The sequence below is a fragment of the Leptinotarsa decemlineata genome, unplaced genomic scaffold (assembly GCF_025532065.1).
Source record: "Leptinotarsa decemlineata unplaced genomic scaffold, Ldec_3_MD MMD2_tig00000133_RagTag_RagTag, whole genome shotgun sequence".
Classification (NCBI taxonomy): domain Eukaryota; kingdom Metazoa; phylum Arthropoda; class Insecta; order Coleoptera; family Chrysomelidae; genus Leptinotarsa; species Leptinotarsa decemlineata.
In genome coordinates, this window is record NW_027412542.1 from 4381157 (window position 1) to 4401207 (window position 20051).

General features: G+C 32.7%; 3 protein-coding genes across 6 annotated transcripts in view; 1 reads left to right on the forward strand and 2 right to left on the reverse strand.

Moving 5' to 3' along the window:
- LOC111502101 (epithelial splicing regulatory protein 2) overlaps positions 1-3671 on the reverse strand; it is a 35960-nt gene extending 32289 nt beyond the window's left edge. For all 4 annotated transcript variants that reach the window (XM_023156082.2, XM_023156081.2, XM_074172610.1 and 1 more), the window contains exon 1: positions 3465-3671. The gene's annotated coding sequence lies outside the window, so the exon portion shown is untranslated. The remainder of the gene's footprint in view (positions 1-3464) is intronic.
- A 1484-nt stretch (positions 3672-5155) lies between these two features.
- On the forward strand, positions 5156-13697 carry LOC111502100 (EF-hand domain-containing family member B). The gene is made up of 10 exons (XM_023156079.2): positions 5156-5314; positions 5367-5546; positions 6370-6550; positions 7166-7295; positions 7822-8004; positions 8325-8559; positions 11525-11717; positions 12183-12260; positions 13143-13315; positions 13419-13697. Exons 1-10 carry the CDS (start codon positions 5264-5266, stop codon positions 13623-13625), a joined length of 1611 nt encoding a protein of 536 aa, XP_023011847.2. The 5' UTR covers positions 5156-5263; the 3' UTR covers positions 13626-13697.
- Positions 13623-19796, reverse strand: LOC141481255 (pre-mRNA-splicing factor CWC22 homolog). The gene is made up of 4 exons (XM_074172602.1): positions 18696-19796; positions 15501-16374; positions 15215-15447; positions 13623-14046 (listed from the first exon to the last, which is right to left on the reverse strand). The coding sequence occupies exons 1-4, from the start codon at positions 19639-19641 to the stop codon at positions 13691-13693; spliced, it is 2409 nt and encodes an 802-aa protein (XP_074028703.1). The 5' UTR covers positions 19642-19796; the 3' UTR covers positions 13623-13690.
- Between the last annotated feature and the right edge of the window lie 255 nt (positions 19797-20051).

Below are 20051 nucleotides of genomic sequence, written 5' to 3' on the forward strand. Positions count from 1 at the left end.
ACATTTGATTAATTTAGACGCTGGGAAATATAGTACTGCAGTGAGCACCAAATTTTTGTATTCGTATATAGTAAATGTAAGTACTTTGATAGTAGAGTAAGCAAAGTTCACTTCCAACACGTTTCTGAACAACGCCATAGAGTATGAGGTTTCTAATACTAGAGTAGGTTTATGAACGACTCAGAGTTTATATAAACACGACTTGTGTTTATATACACAACCTAACCAAAAAAGTGTCATCCTGTAATAATGGAATGCAAGTGATGGCTCAGTACTAGTTGACATAGCTTCATTGTATGTAATATATTCCCCGTAACGTAACACCAAATGTGTTCGGCTCGTTGTGAGATGACACTGTTCGTTCTGGAAGCATTTTGAGTTGTGTCCGTATCAGCTGTATTGTAATAGGACTAAATGAGGTTACTACACCACATGTAACAGGCAAAGATAAGGGATACCTATTCACTCATCTCAACTTGTCGCCATGCTTAATGTAAAAGTCGTTTGATGCTATGGCTAAAAAATGGTACGACTTGTATGTCAAAATGGTTTAGGCTGACACAGTTACGTTACAGGTAACTGTTACAAATGGATATGCACTTCCTTCGTTCTCAATTTTACAATATTTACAAAGTCACCACTTTCAGTATTTGAACTTTAATTTGTCGATTTATTTACACACACTTTTCAATAAGTTGAAGAATAGGTCGACTCGTTTTATAAAAATTTTGTTAGAATTTTGCGAATATTGCAGAAAGATTAGTTTCCACACTCGAAATTAAACATTCTACTTTTATCAAGGGTTATATCTTGAATGTTTAATCAGTTGAAATTTGCGCAAATCAATAATTTTCTAAATTCATCCAAACACACAAAAACCACACTTTTAAAATATAGAGTTGCACACATTTTTATCGATTCAGCTTGATAATGAGGAATATATGTTGAGATCATTTCCAGAAACCGAAAATAATAAAATTAAGAAAAATTAGTTCCCTAACAAGTTTGGAGGAGTCACAAAAGGAAAACAACAAAAGTTTATTGAACAGTTAGTACTTTTATTTCTTGCAATATTTATTAAAGTGCACCAAATTTCACATTGCTGAGGGTTAAGGGATTGAGGAAAAAAGTGATAAGTCAAATATTCGTGACTTGTATCGAAGTACATAATGAAAAAATATTAATTTCATGCCAGTCATGTTGGTGTTAACGCAGGTATCTATTTCTTGTCAAGTATCCTTGAGATACACATAAAGAATTTTGAGGCAATTATTTACCTGTCATTTTGCATTATTGACTGATTGAATGATTTTGCAATCAGTTCATCAATAAAAGAAACAAAAAATTATTTGATATATATCGACGTACGACTCTTGTTGTTTTGTGAAAGATATTCTCTTTGAATGTTTTTTCTAGAAAGGCTGATACAGGAAAATCAACAAACAAATAAAAATGGAGTTATCAGGAAGATTAAATAGATGTCACTGCATTCAAAAAACACTTCATTGTCAGATTTTCACTAAACAGTTTTACAAAAATGCAACGTGTTTCTTCATAAAATGACTTCTTCGGAGGTCTTTGTGAAACTGTTTAGTAAAAATCTCACAATAATGTTTTTTGAATAGGTTATGAATTTTCATTAAGTATCGGCCAATTCCATCATATAGATGTCACTGGACATTTTGTGCTAAAACCAGCACTGGTGTTTTCACTTTTATCTGATAATGGTTATTTGGCCGTATATTTCACAGATCAATATGAAATCAAAATTTGCAATGATCCTAGTAAGATTTATACCTTGGGATGCTAATAGTTTGACAATGAACAGAGTAATATGTTGTCAATAATGTTTGCATGCTTCTAGCAGGCTCTTTTCCAGGTATCAGGGAACATATTTTAAACATCCCAAAGTCAGGATCACTGCTTCAATAAATTAAGTTGTTCTTACAATGTTTATGATACATGCATCTTTTATGCAAAATTAATAGTTACAATCTATTAGTATCAATGATCTGATGTAGGAAACTCAAAATTAGAGGAGACAAAAGTATATTATCCAATAACTTTAAAATAGCGCCCGTTTCAAGCAAATACACCTACAGTCCTAAAATTATTCATCATTTTCAAAATATTAGCTTTCTTAAAGTGATGGTCTGGTAGATATGGGATTATTGACTATTCTAATAGTACATTCTGATCTCATTATTACAAGATCAAAAGTAACTAAAATAAACACTGGTTACTGCATCTGCTTCCTAACAAGCACATAGTTATGAAGAATAATCTAATTTTCATTAGTGTATGGCAATATTTCTTCCAACAGGATACTTTCCATTTTTCACAAGTTTGTCCAAATATATCTCTTGGATGAGAACTTTTCACTTAGTAAAATTTTGATTAAGCAATAAAGATCGAAAGTACTCAATCAATTCGTTTTAAAGCAACAAAACCTATCAAGAAGCATAATAGGAACTGTAGTGATTTTCATTCCAAAATAATGTACAAAATCCACATATTGAGATTGTTAATCTCATTATGTTTATATACATTGTATAATAGGGGAAAATCTAACCTCGCCTACAATGCAGTAACTTCAACAAAAATTGAAAACATTACAGAGAAGTATGCTGAAAAAATACATAAAAATTATATTGTCAGAGCTTGAACCAAACATCTCTGGTATAGTAGGCTAAAGTTAGTCACGTTATGCCAACATGTGTTTCTGGTTGACAAGTACAATAAGTTATGCAAATAAAATAACCATAACTTTCATTAGGCTGCCAATTTCACTAATATGAGTAAAATATGTTAAGTTTCTATTTCAACTTGTCTAAGTTACCTTCTCCAAATGTGTTTGTCACGTTTTAAGTTTATCAAATGCATATGAAAAACTCAATGCATAATGAACTCCATGGAAGAATAATTACATCCTGCAGTTGAACATTGAAGCTCGTTTTGAGAATGAAAACTGATAAAATTGACAGTTTTGAACTACAGTGAGTAAATGTCTTTTCTTAAAATTGAGCTTTACCCTTCAAGTTATATTTAGGCATTCAATAAACCGTCCAGCCATGTGTGATTGGTGAATAAAATAGATAAGTGAATATGAACATAACATAGGGATCCTTCACAATTACTGACCCCTGTTGAAACTCCCAACAATCCATATCAAATATGGAAAGATTGAAACTAGGGCAAAATAAGTCAACTCTTAGGATAACAGCTCACCATCATTGATAATTTCTCCCGAAGGCGTCATCTCCCATCTCATATTTGAGAGATATATACAAAAATAACTGAAGATTTTCAAAGAAATCTGTTTACTACCTCTGAAAAATTAAATGAATTGAGTAGATAACACGAGTCATCCAAGATCTATTCTCTATTGTAGATTTCATGATTGAAGGCGTCACGATAAATGTCCCAAATGTTACGCATTAAAACAGGAGAATTTGCGAACTTACCTCAAGCGAGTTGAAAACTATTCATACATGAATAATGGGTATGGGTGAATACCAATCTTGAAATCTTGCGAAGAGAATCGACTAAAAACAATATGAAAATTATTCAGTATTTTACGCCATCGAATTAACTTCAGCAAAATAGAAAATGGCGCATAACAAAGCAGGAACAAATGAGAACCAACAAAACAAACTGACATATCAACGTTGCCATATTAGACTCACATAACCATATGCAACAGACTACCAACATCTATAATCTGCAGTTTTGCCAATAAGGTAGATCCAAAATTTGGCCTCTTCTTCGATTTCTCACGACAATATGCGACTATCCCAATAAATAAAAATATCTAGTTTCTGATAGTTTCCCATTTTCCTGGCATGGATACTTTTTACAATACGCGTCTGGACCATATTTCAAACATTCAAACATCTTAACATCACATTTCATTATTATCGACCACGACATAGCGCCTCAAAGAAATAATTGGTTGATCGTGTATAGTTTACTGTATTAGTTTGAAAATATCCTTTTAGGATGAGACAACGGTAAATAAAAGCGGTAACGTTAGTTATAAATGAAAGTGATGAAAAAACATAAATAGTATTATTTCTCATTTTTTATGATGATCTCCTATCACGTAATAATGGCTACCTCCATCAATTTTATTATATTTCCAAACATTCATTCACATTTTTCTAGATGCCTGGGAGGCTATATATTTGAAATCATGTATACTGAGGGGTCAATTATTGTGGTTATATAGTTGATAGCATTTGGATTATTCATCTAAAATATTTCTAAATATAATTGTCAAATTTTGAGACTATAATAAGAAAGACTTGTCAAGTGAGTTAAGGTGTATTTTAAACGTTTGTCTAATAACATAGTTAACAATAAATGTAACAAGCGGTGAATTGGCACAGTGGAAGTGCGCCTGACTCAAGATCTTAAGGTCATTATTTAGTTGAAGTTGGGATGATACTGCAACGTTACATGGCTGACGGACTGCGAACAATCACGATGATCACTTGGTCTCGTGGAGTTATTACCATTGCCTACTCAGAACACGAGGCTAATAATGATCGAAGAAGTCGATAAAGTTGACACCAAAAAATATAACACTTGTTTATTTCAGAATGCAAATATCGCAGCAATATATTTATTATCATTCTCTAATATTAATTTACATTTCCAAAGATTTATTAGTTATGGTGTGGGAGAAGTTTCATCAGATACATTAAGCTGTTTATCGAATAATCAAAACCCCTTGGACGAATTTTCAATAGGGGCTTCATCTTGTATAAATCGCGTACAATGACCAGTGATTAAAAATATCACAATATTATCTAGGGGCTTATTCATAATCAGGAGAGTTCTTAATAAAATTGTTTTTAGTAAAACCGGTACCTCTGGCGTGGAATAAATCCAAAACAAGCACTTTTCCCAACAAAGAAGAAACTGAAAACAGATTTCTTCGCGTCCTGAACATATTAACTTGGTTGGTGAAACATTCGTCGAGAAGAGTATTGAATTTCTTGTGAATGGGAAAATTCCTTGTTTTGGGGAGAACAGATAATTTCTGATGGATTGCTTCAACCATGGTAAATTTTTGAATAAAACAATAGATAAATCCATCGCATCAATCGATGAATTCAGCAACTAATCTATTTTATGTTGGTACACCCTTTCCTGCCTCAGCCAATCAACTACACGGATATAGTTGTCAAATAATTTTTTAAAATAGAAAATCCGAATTTACTTTTATTGTTCTTATAAAGATAACATATTCAAAAAAATTATGGCTGGTAACGAAGGTAAATTCAAAGATCGATCGCCAATAATATGTGCTGTGAGTGAATTTCATTACTTATGAATGTTTTGATAAAAAATCAAAATTTTAGGCTGGGATGCCTTCAGGGACTTCTAAAGACAATGTTGAGAATACCTTAAAGGAATACTCTTTGGAGGATGAAGTGACAGCAGTAAAACACGATGCTAATATATGGTTTGAAAACGAGTTTCGACCGCCTCTTCAGTTACCTCCTATACAAAATGCCTGTTTTAAAGGAACAATGACAGAAGTAAGTTTTATATGAATATGAGGGCAAATGAAATTTGCAAATGTATAAAGGTGAAAATAGTCAAAACAATGGGCAGTTGGTGAGCGAGCCAAGCAGCATGTCAATCTGATAGCTGAAGTAAAACCATCAGGCACCTGTGTAATGTTTTTCATTTAAAAGATTCGTCGCAAGTAACTTTCTATTTATGAAAATCTGAGACTCTTGCAGAGACCAGCGATGAGACCTGGGGAGTGGGCAGATTGAGGGTCCAGCGTCAAATCACAAATCCTTTACAGCATGTCACTGTCCGAGTAGTAGGAAGATTGAGACCCCAGTATTGTTATAGCTTCATGAAAATGGCTTCAATGTCGAAGCCGAAACACCGAACAACTAACAACAATAATGTATGAGTCAAAAAGTTGGTGAAAATAGTTGAAATTTTACTGAATAGAAAATCTAATTAAATGAGATCAGCTCATACGTCTTTTATTTGTTATACATTGAGATTTTGATTATGGAATTTTTCAGAAAAAATAAATAGTAGAAAATGTTACTGATGGAGAAGATGAGGATATATTTGTTATATGCTCATAATGAAAAATAACATATTTAACTAAACTGATCTATGTCAGTTTTTTTAAATCGATATGTCTTTTTCACAATTAAAAAAATTTATCTTCAGAATAAATATTGTTCAGTATGTAAAATTTTTGATTCCTTAAAGTTCATCTTATGCTCGATGTATTTTTTTGTTCATATTCATATTTTGAAACAAAGCTAGGAGTAAGGGTATCCCTCAATCATTCCATTACCTCATGTTAATGCTCATTTTCCTCACTCACAGATAAAACCCTTACTGAATCCACCTATGAGAGCAAGATACGAAACCTTATTAGATGAATTGAAAGAAACTACCTACAGTTCTTACTGGCAGAAACCAGTTGGTAAGGGAAGAGATCAAGTACCTGGTCTACCAAAAGGAATGATACCAACAGAAGTTACATTCGGAAAACCGTTTACAAGAGGTATATTTACAAAATTGCTCAAAGGTTTTTTGTATATATCGTTGAACTATTTCTGAATGTGAAAGATTATAATACCCAAAAATATAACCAAAAATTGAAAATATGGTTAATTTGTGTACTACCAAGACTGAAATTGTTATAAGCCCTGTAGTTCTCTTTTTGAAGTGTATCACTTAGGAATGCATTATTTCGTGCAGGAATAAAATGCTTATAGCAGCGATACAGTAATTACTCTGGCAGTGAATTGGCAGTTTATCTAGTTGGGATGTTTCTTCAACGATGAAAACAGACTGCGAATACCCTTGATGATCCGTATCATCAACATTACCTAACCAGAACATGTAGGTAATGACCAACGAAAGTGGATGCCATTGACAGAGAAAAAAAAATTCTCATAACATGCTACTTTTTTGTATTTTCAAGCCACTCATTTCAACGTGATGTTCTGGTTCAAAAACTGAGAATGCTTGATACAGAATTTTAATGGTATTGATTTCATATCTAGTTTAACAAAAAATAATAATTGTTATTTCAGAGTGCTAAATCATTAGAATTTGATTTTGTTGTAATATTTAGTTCATATCATTTAAAATTATCATATTTCATCGTTTTCAGAAATACCATTAAGAGAGTTAGTAAATCCTCCAAAAACTCCTTATGAAGTGTTACAAGAGAGCCAGGTCGGCCATGAACTTTACAAGAAGACCCATAACGATTATAATCCTTCCGAACAAGTTGAAAGAGGGTATGTTATCAAAATGTGTACAGCAGACATACAGTTATATACTATATTCGAAAAAGTTATTATATGCCTCTTAAGTCACAAGAAATATGATGGAATTGGCTGAAAGTTCATGAAAATCCATTTCACCATATTTGGGCTGCGACTTTTTCCTGTTACCAAGATTGAAGACACCCATGAAAGGAATGTGTTTTGCGACAATTGAGGAGATAAAAAGCGAATTGCAGAGATAGTTCAAGAACATATAAAAAAGTGCATATTAAAACGGCTTCAAGGATCTAATAAAAACGCTGTCACAAGTGTATCTGAGGAGGCCTACTTTGAAGGAGAGCAAACAGAAATTGATGAATAAAAAATATTTTTTGAGAAAAATCAAAATTCACCAAATTTTTTGTACAAACCTCGTACTTATTCAAGCATGAGTGTTTTTGAATTCTATTTATCAGTCATAAAATAATAATTTTTCAAGAACTCACATAAGTAACAATGGGTAAAATTGTTACAACATTGAAAAAAATATCATTCGCAGGTACAGATCTCCTCCCTTCCAAAAGGAGAAATGTTTTGGCATCAGTTCGAAATACGATTACAGAGGAATATGGGTGCGATGTGCTTGTGATTGGCATATCAAAGAACCAGTTATGCATGCAAGTAAAATTCAAGCAGATTATTTAGATCGTGTGAGACCACAAATTGGAAAAATACTGGCTCCGTAAGTAAATAACAGCAAATAAGATGTATAGCTTAATTGATAGGTTCAGAATGGAGATTTTTGCATTCTGTTATCGAAATATTTGATACCTTTCCCTCTCCCTTTCATTTTGTACTATTCGTTTATTACCCATGTTTCTACTTTTTCAAGGTGTAACCCATGCTTTCAAACCTTTATTAATTTCTTCAAACTGGTTTATGTTTTCAAACTCACCTATTTTTCAACATTTCAAAATTGAAATATATTCAAACACTTTTCAATAAATTATATTTGTATGTATAACCCCGATATAAGTTGACAAATTTTCATATATTTTCTAGAAATCATAATATTGAATGCGTACCAAAGGGTCATACTTTTGGTGATCGTTCCGAAAGGTCGTTTTTTGGTTTGGAAGACTTGCTAAAAGATTCACGTTGCGAGCCATGTGTATTCAAAAGGGATTTTTACAAATGGATATCTTCCTTGAATAAGTTCAAACTCAGAATGAAACAGAGGAGAATTGATGGTTTTGATTTCAATGATTTTTACAAAAAGGCCCTCTACTGGGATCAGGTAATTCAAAATTTATTTGCTGACACTTTTCAAAATTATTGTACATGTTGAGACACCATCAATTACGAAAAATTTTACTGTATTATAATGGAAATAAATGCTTTCTTCAATTTAGAAAAAAAAAATGTCAATAAGTCAACTCGTTTAGACCTACAAAACGATAATAGAGCTGAAGTAAATAGAAAAATATATAAATGAAATAACAAAATCATTGAAAATTACATTTTTATAAGATGAGCAGAATTGCACAGTGAATGTTTGAACGGGGCTAATGAGCAGGTAAAAGTACCGATACTATTATTATTGAAAAAGAAAACTGATGAATTTTTGTCATATTTTGAATATTTTTTGAAAAAACAGGTGGTTACCCTATGGAACCACTAGGCCACAAACAAATTGTTAAATAACATGAAATGGAATGAAACAGTTCCTCCCTTCAGAAAGACAAACCTACATTACATGCAGTACAGTGCCATTTTGTGCGATGAGGTACTGCTTTGGTACTGCAATGTGAACAACGTACTTCAGTTCCATGCTTAGGCATATGAGCAGCTTTATCAGTTCTTATTTCTATAGGAACTCGTACTTTGAACTTGTTGCTGGTACTTGGCTTATCCGTGCTTTTTCTCCCTAATTGCGGCATTTTTGGGTCAGCTCCAATCAAACCAATCTTTCACTAATTTTTCACACTTCACTTCTGTGGTCGTTCCATCTTTTTGTTTCCTTTTTACAGTTTCTACATCTTCAGGACTATGAAAGTTACTTAGAAAAAATATGGGCTTTTTATCCATTCATTGCAGAGCTAGCACGCCATCTTTACTTATTCTCCAATTTGAATCACCTCTATTCATTTTTTCTTCGTTTTGAGATCACCCGGAATACCTTTTCTGTCTTTTCTAGCTGTTCCACATGCGTAGATCTTGTCTTGCAGCAAGTCACGTTGTAATTCTACAGAATTAAAATAATTAACAAAATAAACTTAATAATTTTTCCGACCAAATCTCTCGTGAGGTCATTTATAACTCTCGTTCCAAGATTCTGCTCCCTCAAATCATTGACTTTTCCAGTATAGATTTGAAATTGGCAGACGTAGCCTGACTGTTCAGCACATACCCATACTTTGTACCCCCTCTTTATGGGTTTCATGGGCATATATGAGGGGTAAATCATCTTCACTGTGAAAATCATTATTTTCATCACGAATATCTTCTTGGCCATCAAAAATATCGTCCTGATCTTCTAAAATATGATCTACTTCATCTGAATCGAGTACCATGTCCATCTCAATATCTAAATCCCCATACTCTGAAACATCAGATCCCTCCGATGGAATATTCTCCAGCAAATTGTAAGCATCATCACTAGTTATTCCACTCAAATCGAAATTTCTATTCATCTTGAGAACCTGCAAAAAATAATCATCATTACCCATCTATCGGCGTAGTGGCACCAAACGGAACCACCAATCAAAATACCAAATATAACTCAGTTATTCACATATTTCACAACAATGCATTAAGCAACACAAAGAAGTACTTATTTATGAACAAATAAAAATTTTACATACCTTATGATAACCTCAGACAGTTTGCATAATTCGCATTGAAAAACGTTACACTTGTACATCAGCAAACGCGTCAAATATCTGTTGTTTACTAATTCTGAATCCCCACTTCAATTCCGCAAAATGTTCAGCCGATGAAATATACAATGTAAGCATCGCTTTGAACCAGGTGGTTCCAGCGCTCGATCACTCCGCCGGTAGGGATAAATTTATAAAATGGTGGTCCCAAAGTGGAACCACTGAGCCACAAAGGGTTAAGGTGAATAATGTATTTTGATTATTGAAGTGTAAATAAGCTCCCATTTTGGAGGACATGTCTGTGTCTGGGAAATTTGATTTGAGCATTTTCTTACAGGGGGATATGTCACATTTGTAAAAAATAGGGAACGGATTGCACAGCAATAATCAAGTTTTTTTTTCTGATTGATTCGGCCGTTACTTGATGAAGATCCATAGTAATTTCAAAGTAATTTCATAGTAATTTCAAAGTAATTTCAAAAGTTTGTGGAGATCAAATCGTGAGGTGTAGTTTTTGAAAAAAAATAATCAAGTAGCAACATACAAGAAAAGATTTTACAATTTTTAATTTGAAATCTAGCATTTTATTTTCAGAAGATGAAATTTTATTAAAGTGACTCTTTGAAGTTGTGCTCCCTAATTTCAGTAATTAATAAACAAAAATTCCAGATTAATTTGAAAAAATATTTATTGTTTATACTTGTAATGCACTGTTTGGAACCTTTGGATTACCTAATGTCGCATTATTAATACTTTTTGTTTTCTTATTAGTCAGTGGGCTATGCTTGAAGACTGGCAGTAAACAAATCTAAAGAAATGAACTTTAAACATCCAAGTTAATCTCGGATATACCTACACAGTAGGTTGAATGAACTGACGCCTATCAGAAAACAACTACTTCGCTGGCTAAAACCACGAACGGAGTTGGATTACATCCGACAGGCGTCAGTGCAGGAATCTTCACAGAAAATTTCCTGCATATGCAATTGGCAATACAACGGGCAAGTGTGCCCGTTCTAGAATTGAAGGTCGACTCTTTCAGTTGTATTGACAATTGCATATGCAGGAAATTTTCTGTGAAGATTCCTGCACTGACGCCTGTCGGATGTAATCCAACTCCGTTCGTGGTATTAGCCAGCGAAGTAGTTGTTTTCTGATAGGCGTCAGTTCATTCAACCTACTGTGTAGGTATATCCAAGATTGACTTGAACGTTTAAAGTTCTTTTTTTTTTAGATTTATTATTAATACATATTATGGTCATAGTGAGACACATTCTTAGAGCGTGAAAAAGACAATGTGAAAAATTTATTAGTATTCAAGTTGAAAAAAATTTGTGGAAAAATATGTTTTTTGTGTATATTGTAATTGTTGCTACATTTTAGGAAAAGACCGGATACTTACCAACAACAATATTCTATGAGCTATGTTCTTGTCATCAGATCATGTTTCCAAAAGAAGACATAGAATCATTATTGAAGGTTCTGGGAATTATGCAAGAGGAAAAAATTAACTACAAGAGGTTTATTGATCTAATAAATGTCAATGAGAAGCCTATAGAATTCAAGCCAATGAGAGGTAGGTATCAATTATTTTTATTATTTTTTTATAACTTGAAATTCAAGGCCTTCTTATAACTTTTTAATCGAGTTATTTCAGAGACTCGCATGCTTTTTCGTACATATTACACATCATTCTGAGAGTTTTAAACATATTCCAACAAGCCTCAAAAATGTATTGCTTTGTGAAACACATGTAAGTATAACATATCTTTGATATAATTCAACGAGATTTTCATATAAATAGATTCTTCAACCGCATCACATATTTGTTGTACAATAGAGATACATTCAAGATTATTGAAATGCTATTGTAGGTATAAGATATTTATCTACATTAAGTTTTTCATATATTTTCATGAAGTTTTTTTAATAATTCTTCAAAAATACATAAAAGTCATTAGTCTTCAGATATTTCCAATGAAAAAAAAACATAATTAGTAGGATATCGTTTCAAAATATGTAATATGAATCCTTTTTGCAGATATTCCTCAAGAGAGTCTATACTATGTGACTACTAACCAAGCTGCCAGTTGTGATTATCTAATTATTGATAATTCAGGTAATTCGTTTTCTTATATAAATACTGAGTGGCGAAAATTTAATTGCACATTATTTCTATCTCGATAACGGTAGAAGATACGTTGGTTAAACTAGACAATAGATGTACTTTCTAGAATGCAATGCAATTAGATTTTTGAGATAATAAAAAAAAAAAATCTTGATTTTGCTACTCTGGTATCTTTTTCATACAAATCATAAGGATTATGATTGAACAGTTTTTCGAGTACTAGAAATTGTGACCTTACAAAAAAGTCCATTGATTAGAAAATCTGTTATTTTGAAAAAACATATATTTTTGGAAATACCTTTTAACGGCGATGTCTTAAGTCTGTCGGATATAATCCAACGTCGTTCGTGGTATTAGCCAGGGGAGTAGTTGTTTTCTGATAGGCGTCAGTCCATTCAACCTACTGTGTAGGTATATCGAGACTGGCTTGAACGTTTAAAGTTCATTTCTTTATATTTGTTTATTGCCAGTCTTCAAGCATAGCCCACTGACTGATAAGAAAGTTAATCATAGTAGTTAAATCTTCGTGTAATTTTGTACAGAGCCATCATTTCTCAACTCGAACAACTTTTCTGGCTGATATTTTGATATATTATGAAAAAAATAAAATGGTTTTCGCTTTACCGTCAAGGCCAACTTGTTTTTTAAAAATTGTGAATATTCCTTGACTCATTTCCTACTAAGCAGAGTCTGGTAGGAATTTTTGACACTCACTGAATTTGCCCACCTTTGAAGAAGCTTCAACAGTCACTGCTATATTTAGGACTGTCAGATTTGGTATTAACCAACTGTTGAAAAACATTGGCACCCATTCATATGTCCCATTGATCAAGTTCTGAAACAGTATAGACAACTAACATTGTTTGGAATCAGGTATGTCAGCAGCAGGGATGCCATCTATAAGAACTGATTTGGTGCGGCCTGTTGTACCACCTACAGGATGTAGAGCAGATTTGGACAATTTGGGAGATGAATCAACGGTCAACTCTTTGATAAATCCAAGTATATACACCAATTATGGATTGACATCTAGAGATTTCTTCACTGTAAGAATTACTATGAGAATTTTATAATGAGAAAGTTTTGATAATGGAAGACTCTTTCCGATTCAAAACCCGAATATTGAAATCCAGTTTATCTCTGTTGTAGCCACGTACAGCCGAAACAATAAGAACACTATTTGAAAAAATTGGATATAACTTCCCCAATGACTCATTTGAAAAAATATGGAAGGAAGGAGTGGAACACGACCAAACTGGACTGGTGTGTGTGGAAACTTTTAAATCTCTACTAACAAAATATATTGCTCCTCCAAAAATAACTGTAGACGAAAGGGACTGTGAAAAAAAAATGTAAAAACAAAAATATTTAATAAAAACATTTTGAAACTATATTTTACACCAAAAAAAATAAATAAGTATTCAACTATTCCTGCGTTCTCTGTCATCCTTATTTTTGTGACGTCTACTTTTTTCATATTTTCCATGATCTTTAGATTGTGATCGTTTTTCAGAAGTATGTTTCTCAAAAACTCTCCGCTCATTCTTCAATCGATGGCCATTGTCTTCAGATCTACTTTTAACCCTTTCATAATCTTTTTTTTTTCTTCTATCACTTGAATCGTTATGTCTCTCATTTTCTTGTTTGTGATCATCTTTTGAGGTATATCTTTCTTTTTTCTTGGTACTGTGATGATCACCTTTTCTCTCTATTTCATTTTTCTTTTTATAAACTTTTCCTCTTCTATTCTGCTTTTCATCTTCTGAACTTGATGATTCTGTAAATGAAATTGAAGATTTTAACACAAATTATACCAATTTTGTAATTATAAGTGTATTTTTGTTTATTTACAAAAAATGAACAATTCAAGTCCGTTTCATTATGTTAGCTTTTTCAAAAATTTAATAATATTGTTTTTGTTCCTATCGTTCAATATCAGTTCTAAATTATGAGAAGAATCAAACTTGTCTCTGTAAATTTCAAGCATAGAACACTCCACTATAATATGCTTCACATATATCGCATACTGGATCATAATTTTTGGATATCAAATATTCATGGGTCAGTCGAGTATGACCTAGTCGTAGTCGGAACATAATAACCTGCACAGGCACATTCTATTTTATTTATAATCGCTGAACTTATTAAAAAATAAATATAATTGTTACCAACAAACAAAATATATCTTGTTCTAAACAAACTTTGATGTAGACAATTAGAATTTTTGTTTGATTCTGATGTACATCAGAGTATTATTAGTATTAGTTGCATTTGGTCTCCAATTTATGAACTTCACATCCACAATTTAGATACAGTTCCATAAGTTGCTCAATTCCAAAATCAATTGTGCAATTATTCTTTCTGAAATTAGCATTTATGTACCTCCTAGAGGGAAGCGAAATTTTTGCAGTTGATTTCCATAGGTAATGGGGAATGTTCCTCTTGACGAAAATCAAGTAGTTTTCATAAAAGAGCTCTTCACAAATGAAACATTTTTCTGGAACTATTTCAATGATTACAAAAAAGTATATCGATCCACTATCAGTCTAGCTAAGAGAATATATTACGGCAACAGAATGGGGGAATCGAAGAATAAAATTAAAGAAACTTGGTCAATTATTAGTGATATAAGAGGTAAAATTTTTAGAACTTTTTTTTTATATTTACATTTATTCATTTTTGGAACTTTTTATATCTACATTTATACTTTTTTAGTACTTTTTTTATATCAACATTGTATTTCTTGGACTTAGTCAATAAGATGCAAATCTTCGGACAATAAAGTATGTTACCAGGGCTGAAATATTGAATATAAAAATTTTCTATTACCATAATGTTATTAGCATAAATAAATTTAGGTTAGTAGCAGTGTTTCTTAAATTTATAGAATGTGTGTATACTACTGGGAGTGACTTATAAATAAAAATAATAAATCAATATTTTACCATCACTGCTTTCTTCAGAACTTGTTTCGCTAGAACTGCTAGAGCTACTGCTGCTACTGCTTTCTTTCCCAACTGCCAAATTCAATTCAGTGTTTTTAGGAATATTTTTCAGATGTTCCCTTAGTTCATCTGTTAATCCTCCAAGACCAATAGACGTAAAAAAATTGATAGAAAATCTCGTGTTTTTAGGACTATCTCTTGGAAACAAACCAGCAAAATGCTCCTGAAGAGTTCTAAAAAAAAATAATTAAAAATTTGTAGAAAATATCGATTATGGATAACTCACTCATCTTTCAGTCTGGTATTCAACTTCCCAAGGCCCATATATTCTGCAAGTTCTTGAAAGAGGATTTTAATGAATATTCTACTGGAACTATTAGTATCTTCTTCATTGAGTTTCATTATTTCTAAAACTTCCCAACTAATTGCATCAGTAAACAGTAAATGAGCAAAGAATTTACTAACATTCCTTAGTCTGTTGGCATCAAGTCTGTGAGTAGTGGCATATGTATCTTTAAAAATTTTTTGAAAAGGCTCAATATAAATTTTATTAATTTGGCAAAACCTTTGCGCCAATAACCCATAAAACTTCTCATATGTACGCTGTTCGGCACAACAATCTAAAAACATATGACAGAGTTCTATTTCCTGTCCTGGTTTGAGTTCCATTTTTAGGAGTTTGTGAGCACATTCTTCAAAATCCAAACTAGACTGTATTGTAAGATATATTGTCCTTCTCAAAACTATCAAATTAGTTTCGGTATTGTCTATTATTTTTCCTTGATCCTTCACTTCTTCATCTTCTTCATCGTCTTCGGAACCGTCTTCAGAACCTTCAGATCCAGACCCTGACTCGCTATCACTTCCCAGTATCTCTTTGCTGAGGGTCTTGTACTTTCCTTCATTTTCTTCATACTTGTCATCAAACTTGAAGACATTCAAAATATCTTCAGTATCAACTTGCTTCACATCTTCCAAGGTAATCAAGTGGGTGAACTGATCTTCCTCTTCCACTATGTCCAGTTCTTCCAAGACAGCTGCATGATCTTTGAAGCCATCTTTCCGAATTTGGAACATAACTTCTATCATATACTGAATTCGTTTTTCCAACTTTCCCTCATGAAGAATATTTCTTAACATTTCAAATATAGCTGTTATACCTGCAATGAAAAAAAAATTGCATGTCCCCAGTCATCTCCTCAACTTTTCAAACAGCACCACACCATGGTGCTATTTGAATTTTTTTGTGGAGTCATAATCAGTATATAAAAAAAGATTTAAAAAATCGGCATAAAAAAGAATTTCCAGAATATGGACATAATTATAAGTTATGAATATGAAAGGAAAAAAACTGAAATATATAAAAATATAGAATTATGAAAATTCTTATAAACGATCAAAACTAAAACTGTTTCTGTTCAAAATCTATTTTTCTGTTAACCAGCTGTCGCACCCCTACGAACGACAACCCTCAGAAGTAGAAACTTGTGCGAGCGAAGGATTAACAAGGTCTTACCTCTTAACGTGTGATTCCTAACACGGAAAGCAGATACACAAGAACACATTTGAAGAGGGTTAAAAGTATCATAATACAAATGATAAATGTAATTTGATCAACAGCACAAATTTAAAAATCAATTGTCAAACAAGTTAAATTAACACCCTTCTGTAGATACAATTATGACAGATTTATTATTATTGTAACAATTTTTCTCAATTAGCAATGCCTTAAATCTGGATTTGAAAATATGAATATTTGGAGATTTTTGGTAAACATTAGTTCTATGCAAATTGGACACAAAAAAATTTCTGGATTATTCACAACAAATCGACCTACGGTTGGGACAGAACTGATGAGCCGAGTAAGGGTGATGAAAGAACTCGAAGTTTGGCTACCTGCCCCATGGATTAGGGCATTTCTAGAAAAAAACCTAATCTTGTATTGGATATAAGGGATATTTGAGACCGGTTTGGCATTAAAATTTTATTCAAAATAAAATTTTATTTTTTTGACTTTTGTCGTTGTAAATAGGCTGTTTTGCCGTGTGTGCGGTGCCACTACCAATGGCCACTGGCACCATTACACGATTTAACTTCAGCTACATCGCTAGTAACGTTATGTATGCCAAACAATAGAAACTTGTTAACATTTACTGACGTAGCCACTGTTTATGGATCTAAGGAACTAGTGGCTCCATACGAAGATACTATAATCTGGATAATGCTAGGGGGAAATGTTATATATGCAAAATGATTATCAAACAATAGAAACTTTTGTCCTGAAAGCATTTAACAACTTAGCCGCTGTTCCAGTAGCTCCATATGGCGATGACAGAATAACGTTATGTATGTAAAACAATAGAAGTAATAATCTTGTCTCGTAAGTGTTTTGTTCACATAATTGGGGATCTCTTTATAGACGTGAATGAATCAGAGAAATGACTACTAGTAAGAAAAGGAATGTGAGATGCCAACTACAACTAAACATTTCACTTCATTCCATAGTTAAAGACAACGAGGAGTACCAACCCTTAGGCTCATTGTATGTTTCATCTATCGAATTAATATCGAAATAAAACTTTAAAATTATTCAGTGGAATCAGTAGTTCACGTTCACACTTTAGAGGTTGGAAAAAATTTGTGCAGTGGCAAAGAGAAATCAAGAATTAGGTAAGTGATATGCGTCTTTTTTAGGTATTGATACATGAATATGTTTTCTACAAATGAAATATTTTTGTTTTGAAAAGTGAACGTTGTTTAAATTATTCATTAAATAATTTTTTGTAAGAAGATGGAGAAGTGAAACTAAAACGCTTTGTTACCGTCAATGGACCCTACACCTGTATGTCGCTTGGACATAAAAATATGTTGCCCTGAACACCTTCAGTTATAGGTCTCTGAAATGTTTGATACTTCCTTCCATTTTGGAAATATTCAGAGTTCACCTTAGACTTAAAAGTGCCATTTTGATCGATGTCTTTGAATGATTTGAAACTTTGTAATATTCTACTTGACAAGACATTTTGAATGATGTATCACACCTCATGTTGCCATTTGAAAAAGTTGGGGGAGTGCTCTGAGTGTGTCCCCCTGAAAAGCTTTAGTTACAGGTCTTGAAGATTTCTGTCCATTTCAGAATTATTCCGAGCGGGAAATTTTAGTTGGGAAGCCCTCTGAAGAAATCTTTAACTTTAGTGAATAAAATATGTGTGCCACAACCGTCTAAGTTGGATTCATGTAAGTTGTGAGTCATAAAAACGTTGACCGACATTTGTCACAGGTAGAAATACTCAACACATGTATGAATGTTCCCACTGAAAATCAAAATTGAACTTGTTGATATTAATTACCTCAGGATCTTCATTAAAATGTTTCAGAAATAATTACCCCATTTCTATATTAATTATAACTATCGAGAATACTTTTTCATGTAATATTATTTTATTAGTATACTAATACTTAAAACAAAGAGAATAATTACCTTTACTGGATACCTCTGTGAGTTTTTGTCCGCATTCCTTCAAGAAAGAAATTGCCACTTCAACAGAATCGTCGGTTGGTGATTCAACCAGCAGAGTGAGAATCTCCAATGCTAAAATTTCATGAGCCACTTTCTGATTTACCAAATGGGCAACAAATGTTGTGGCTGATATACAGATGACCTTGTTATTTTGTTTAAATCCTCTTTTGAATTGAAGTACTAACCTCTTCAATAAGAGTTCACCTATATTTGGAAATTTAGAATTTATAACTGCTACAAGGGCAGCATAAACATTGGTAAATGTAGGAGAAGCTGCTTGGGCCTGAATGATAGATTTACATAGCAGACCTCTACCTCTTACTATGTTCTCATGAAGCAGTTCCCTGGCAATTATACCAATATTGGATGTATTAATTTTGTTGATATATCCATGGATAGATTTCTTGAGAGCTTCCCATGCAATGCGCTGATAAGCAGCAGAAGACTTATCAGTAATACTTTCCTGCATCATTCTCAATTTTGCAGGGGGGATGTAAGCACCGCCAGTCCTAGAAGTTAAGAGATCCACTGTTTTTCTTTCTCGAGGTTTTATAACAGATTTGTCTTCAGGTTCCTTATCAATGGCTGGCTTCTCCTCTCGTTTTTTTTCTTTCTTCTCACATCCAGCTTCATAGTATCTCTGACCAACTTTTATGTTATCTTTTCTTGGATACTTATTCCAATATCTGTCACTATTTGGCCGATCTTCACCATAATATCTTGGATAGTCCTTTGGAAGATCATCATAATCTTGTGATTTTTTTTTTCCTTGGCCATTTTCAAGAGATCTAGATCTCGATTTTCTCGGCCGTTTTTTTCCATGTTTTGTTTCTTCTTTCTCCATAGATTTTGATCTACTTTCCCTCTTTTTGAGTCCAGACGACTTACTTTCGATATTCTGCATCATCACTCACAAAACATCAAAAAATAATATGTTTGAATAACAACATACAACCAAAATTAAATTAACACTAAATTAAAAATTGAATTCAGGCAAGAAAAATTCTTGGTTCCTCCCATATATGCAACATAAAAACAACAGCAGCACCAGTAAAACAGTGTTGCCAACAGGATGAACTATAAAGTTTTATTCTTCTTTCTTTATTGGCCGCTGCTTCCTATTCAGGCGCAATTGAGTCCAGCTCAATACCTGTGGTTGTCTTTATCTGAGCTAAGCCCATGAACAACCCATTAAATTTGTTCAGTTCTTCTATTCAATTTGTCCACTTCCCAGTATTGTGTGTCTTTTTCTTCACGTTCTTTAAAGGTTAGTAGGTTGACAAAGACATACAAACAATAGGTTCTAGGTTACTTGAT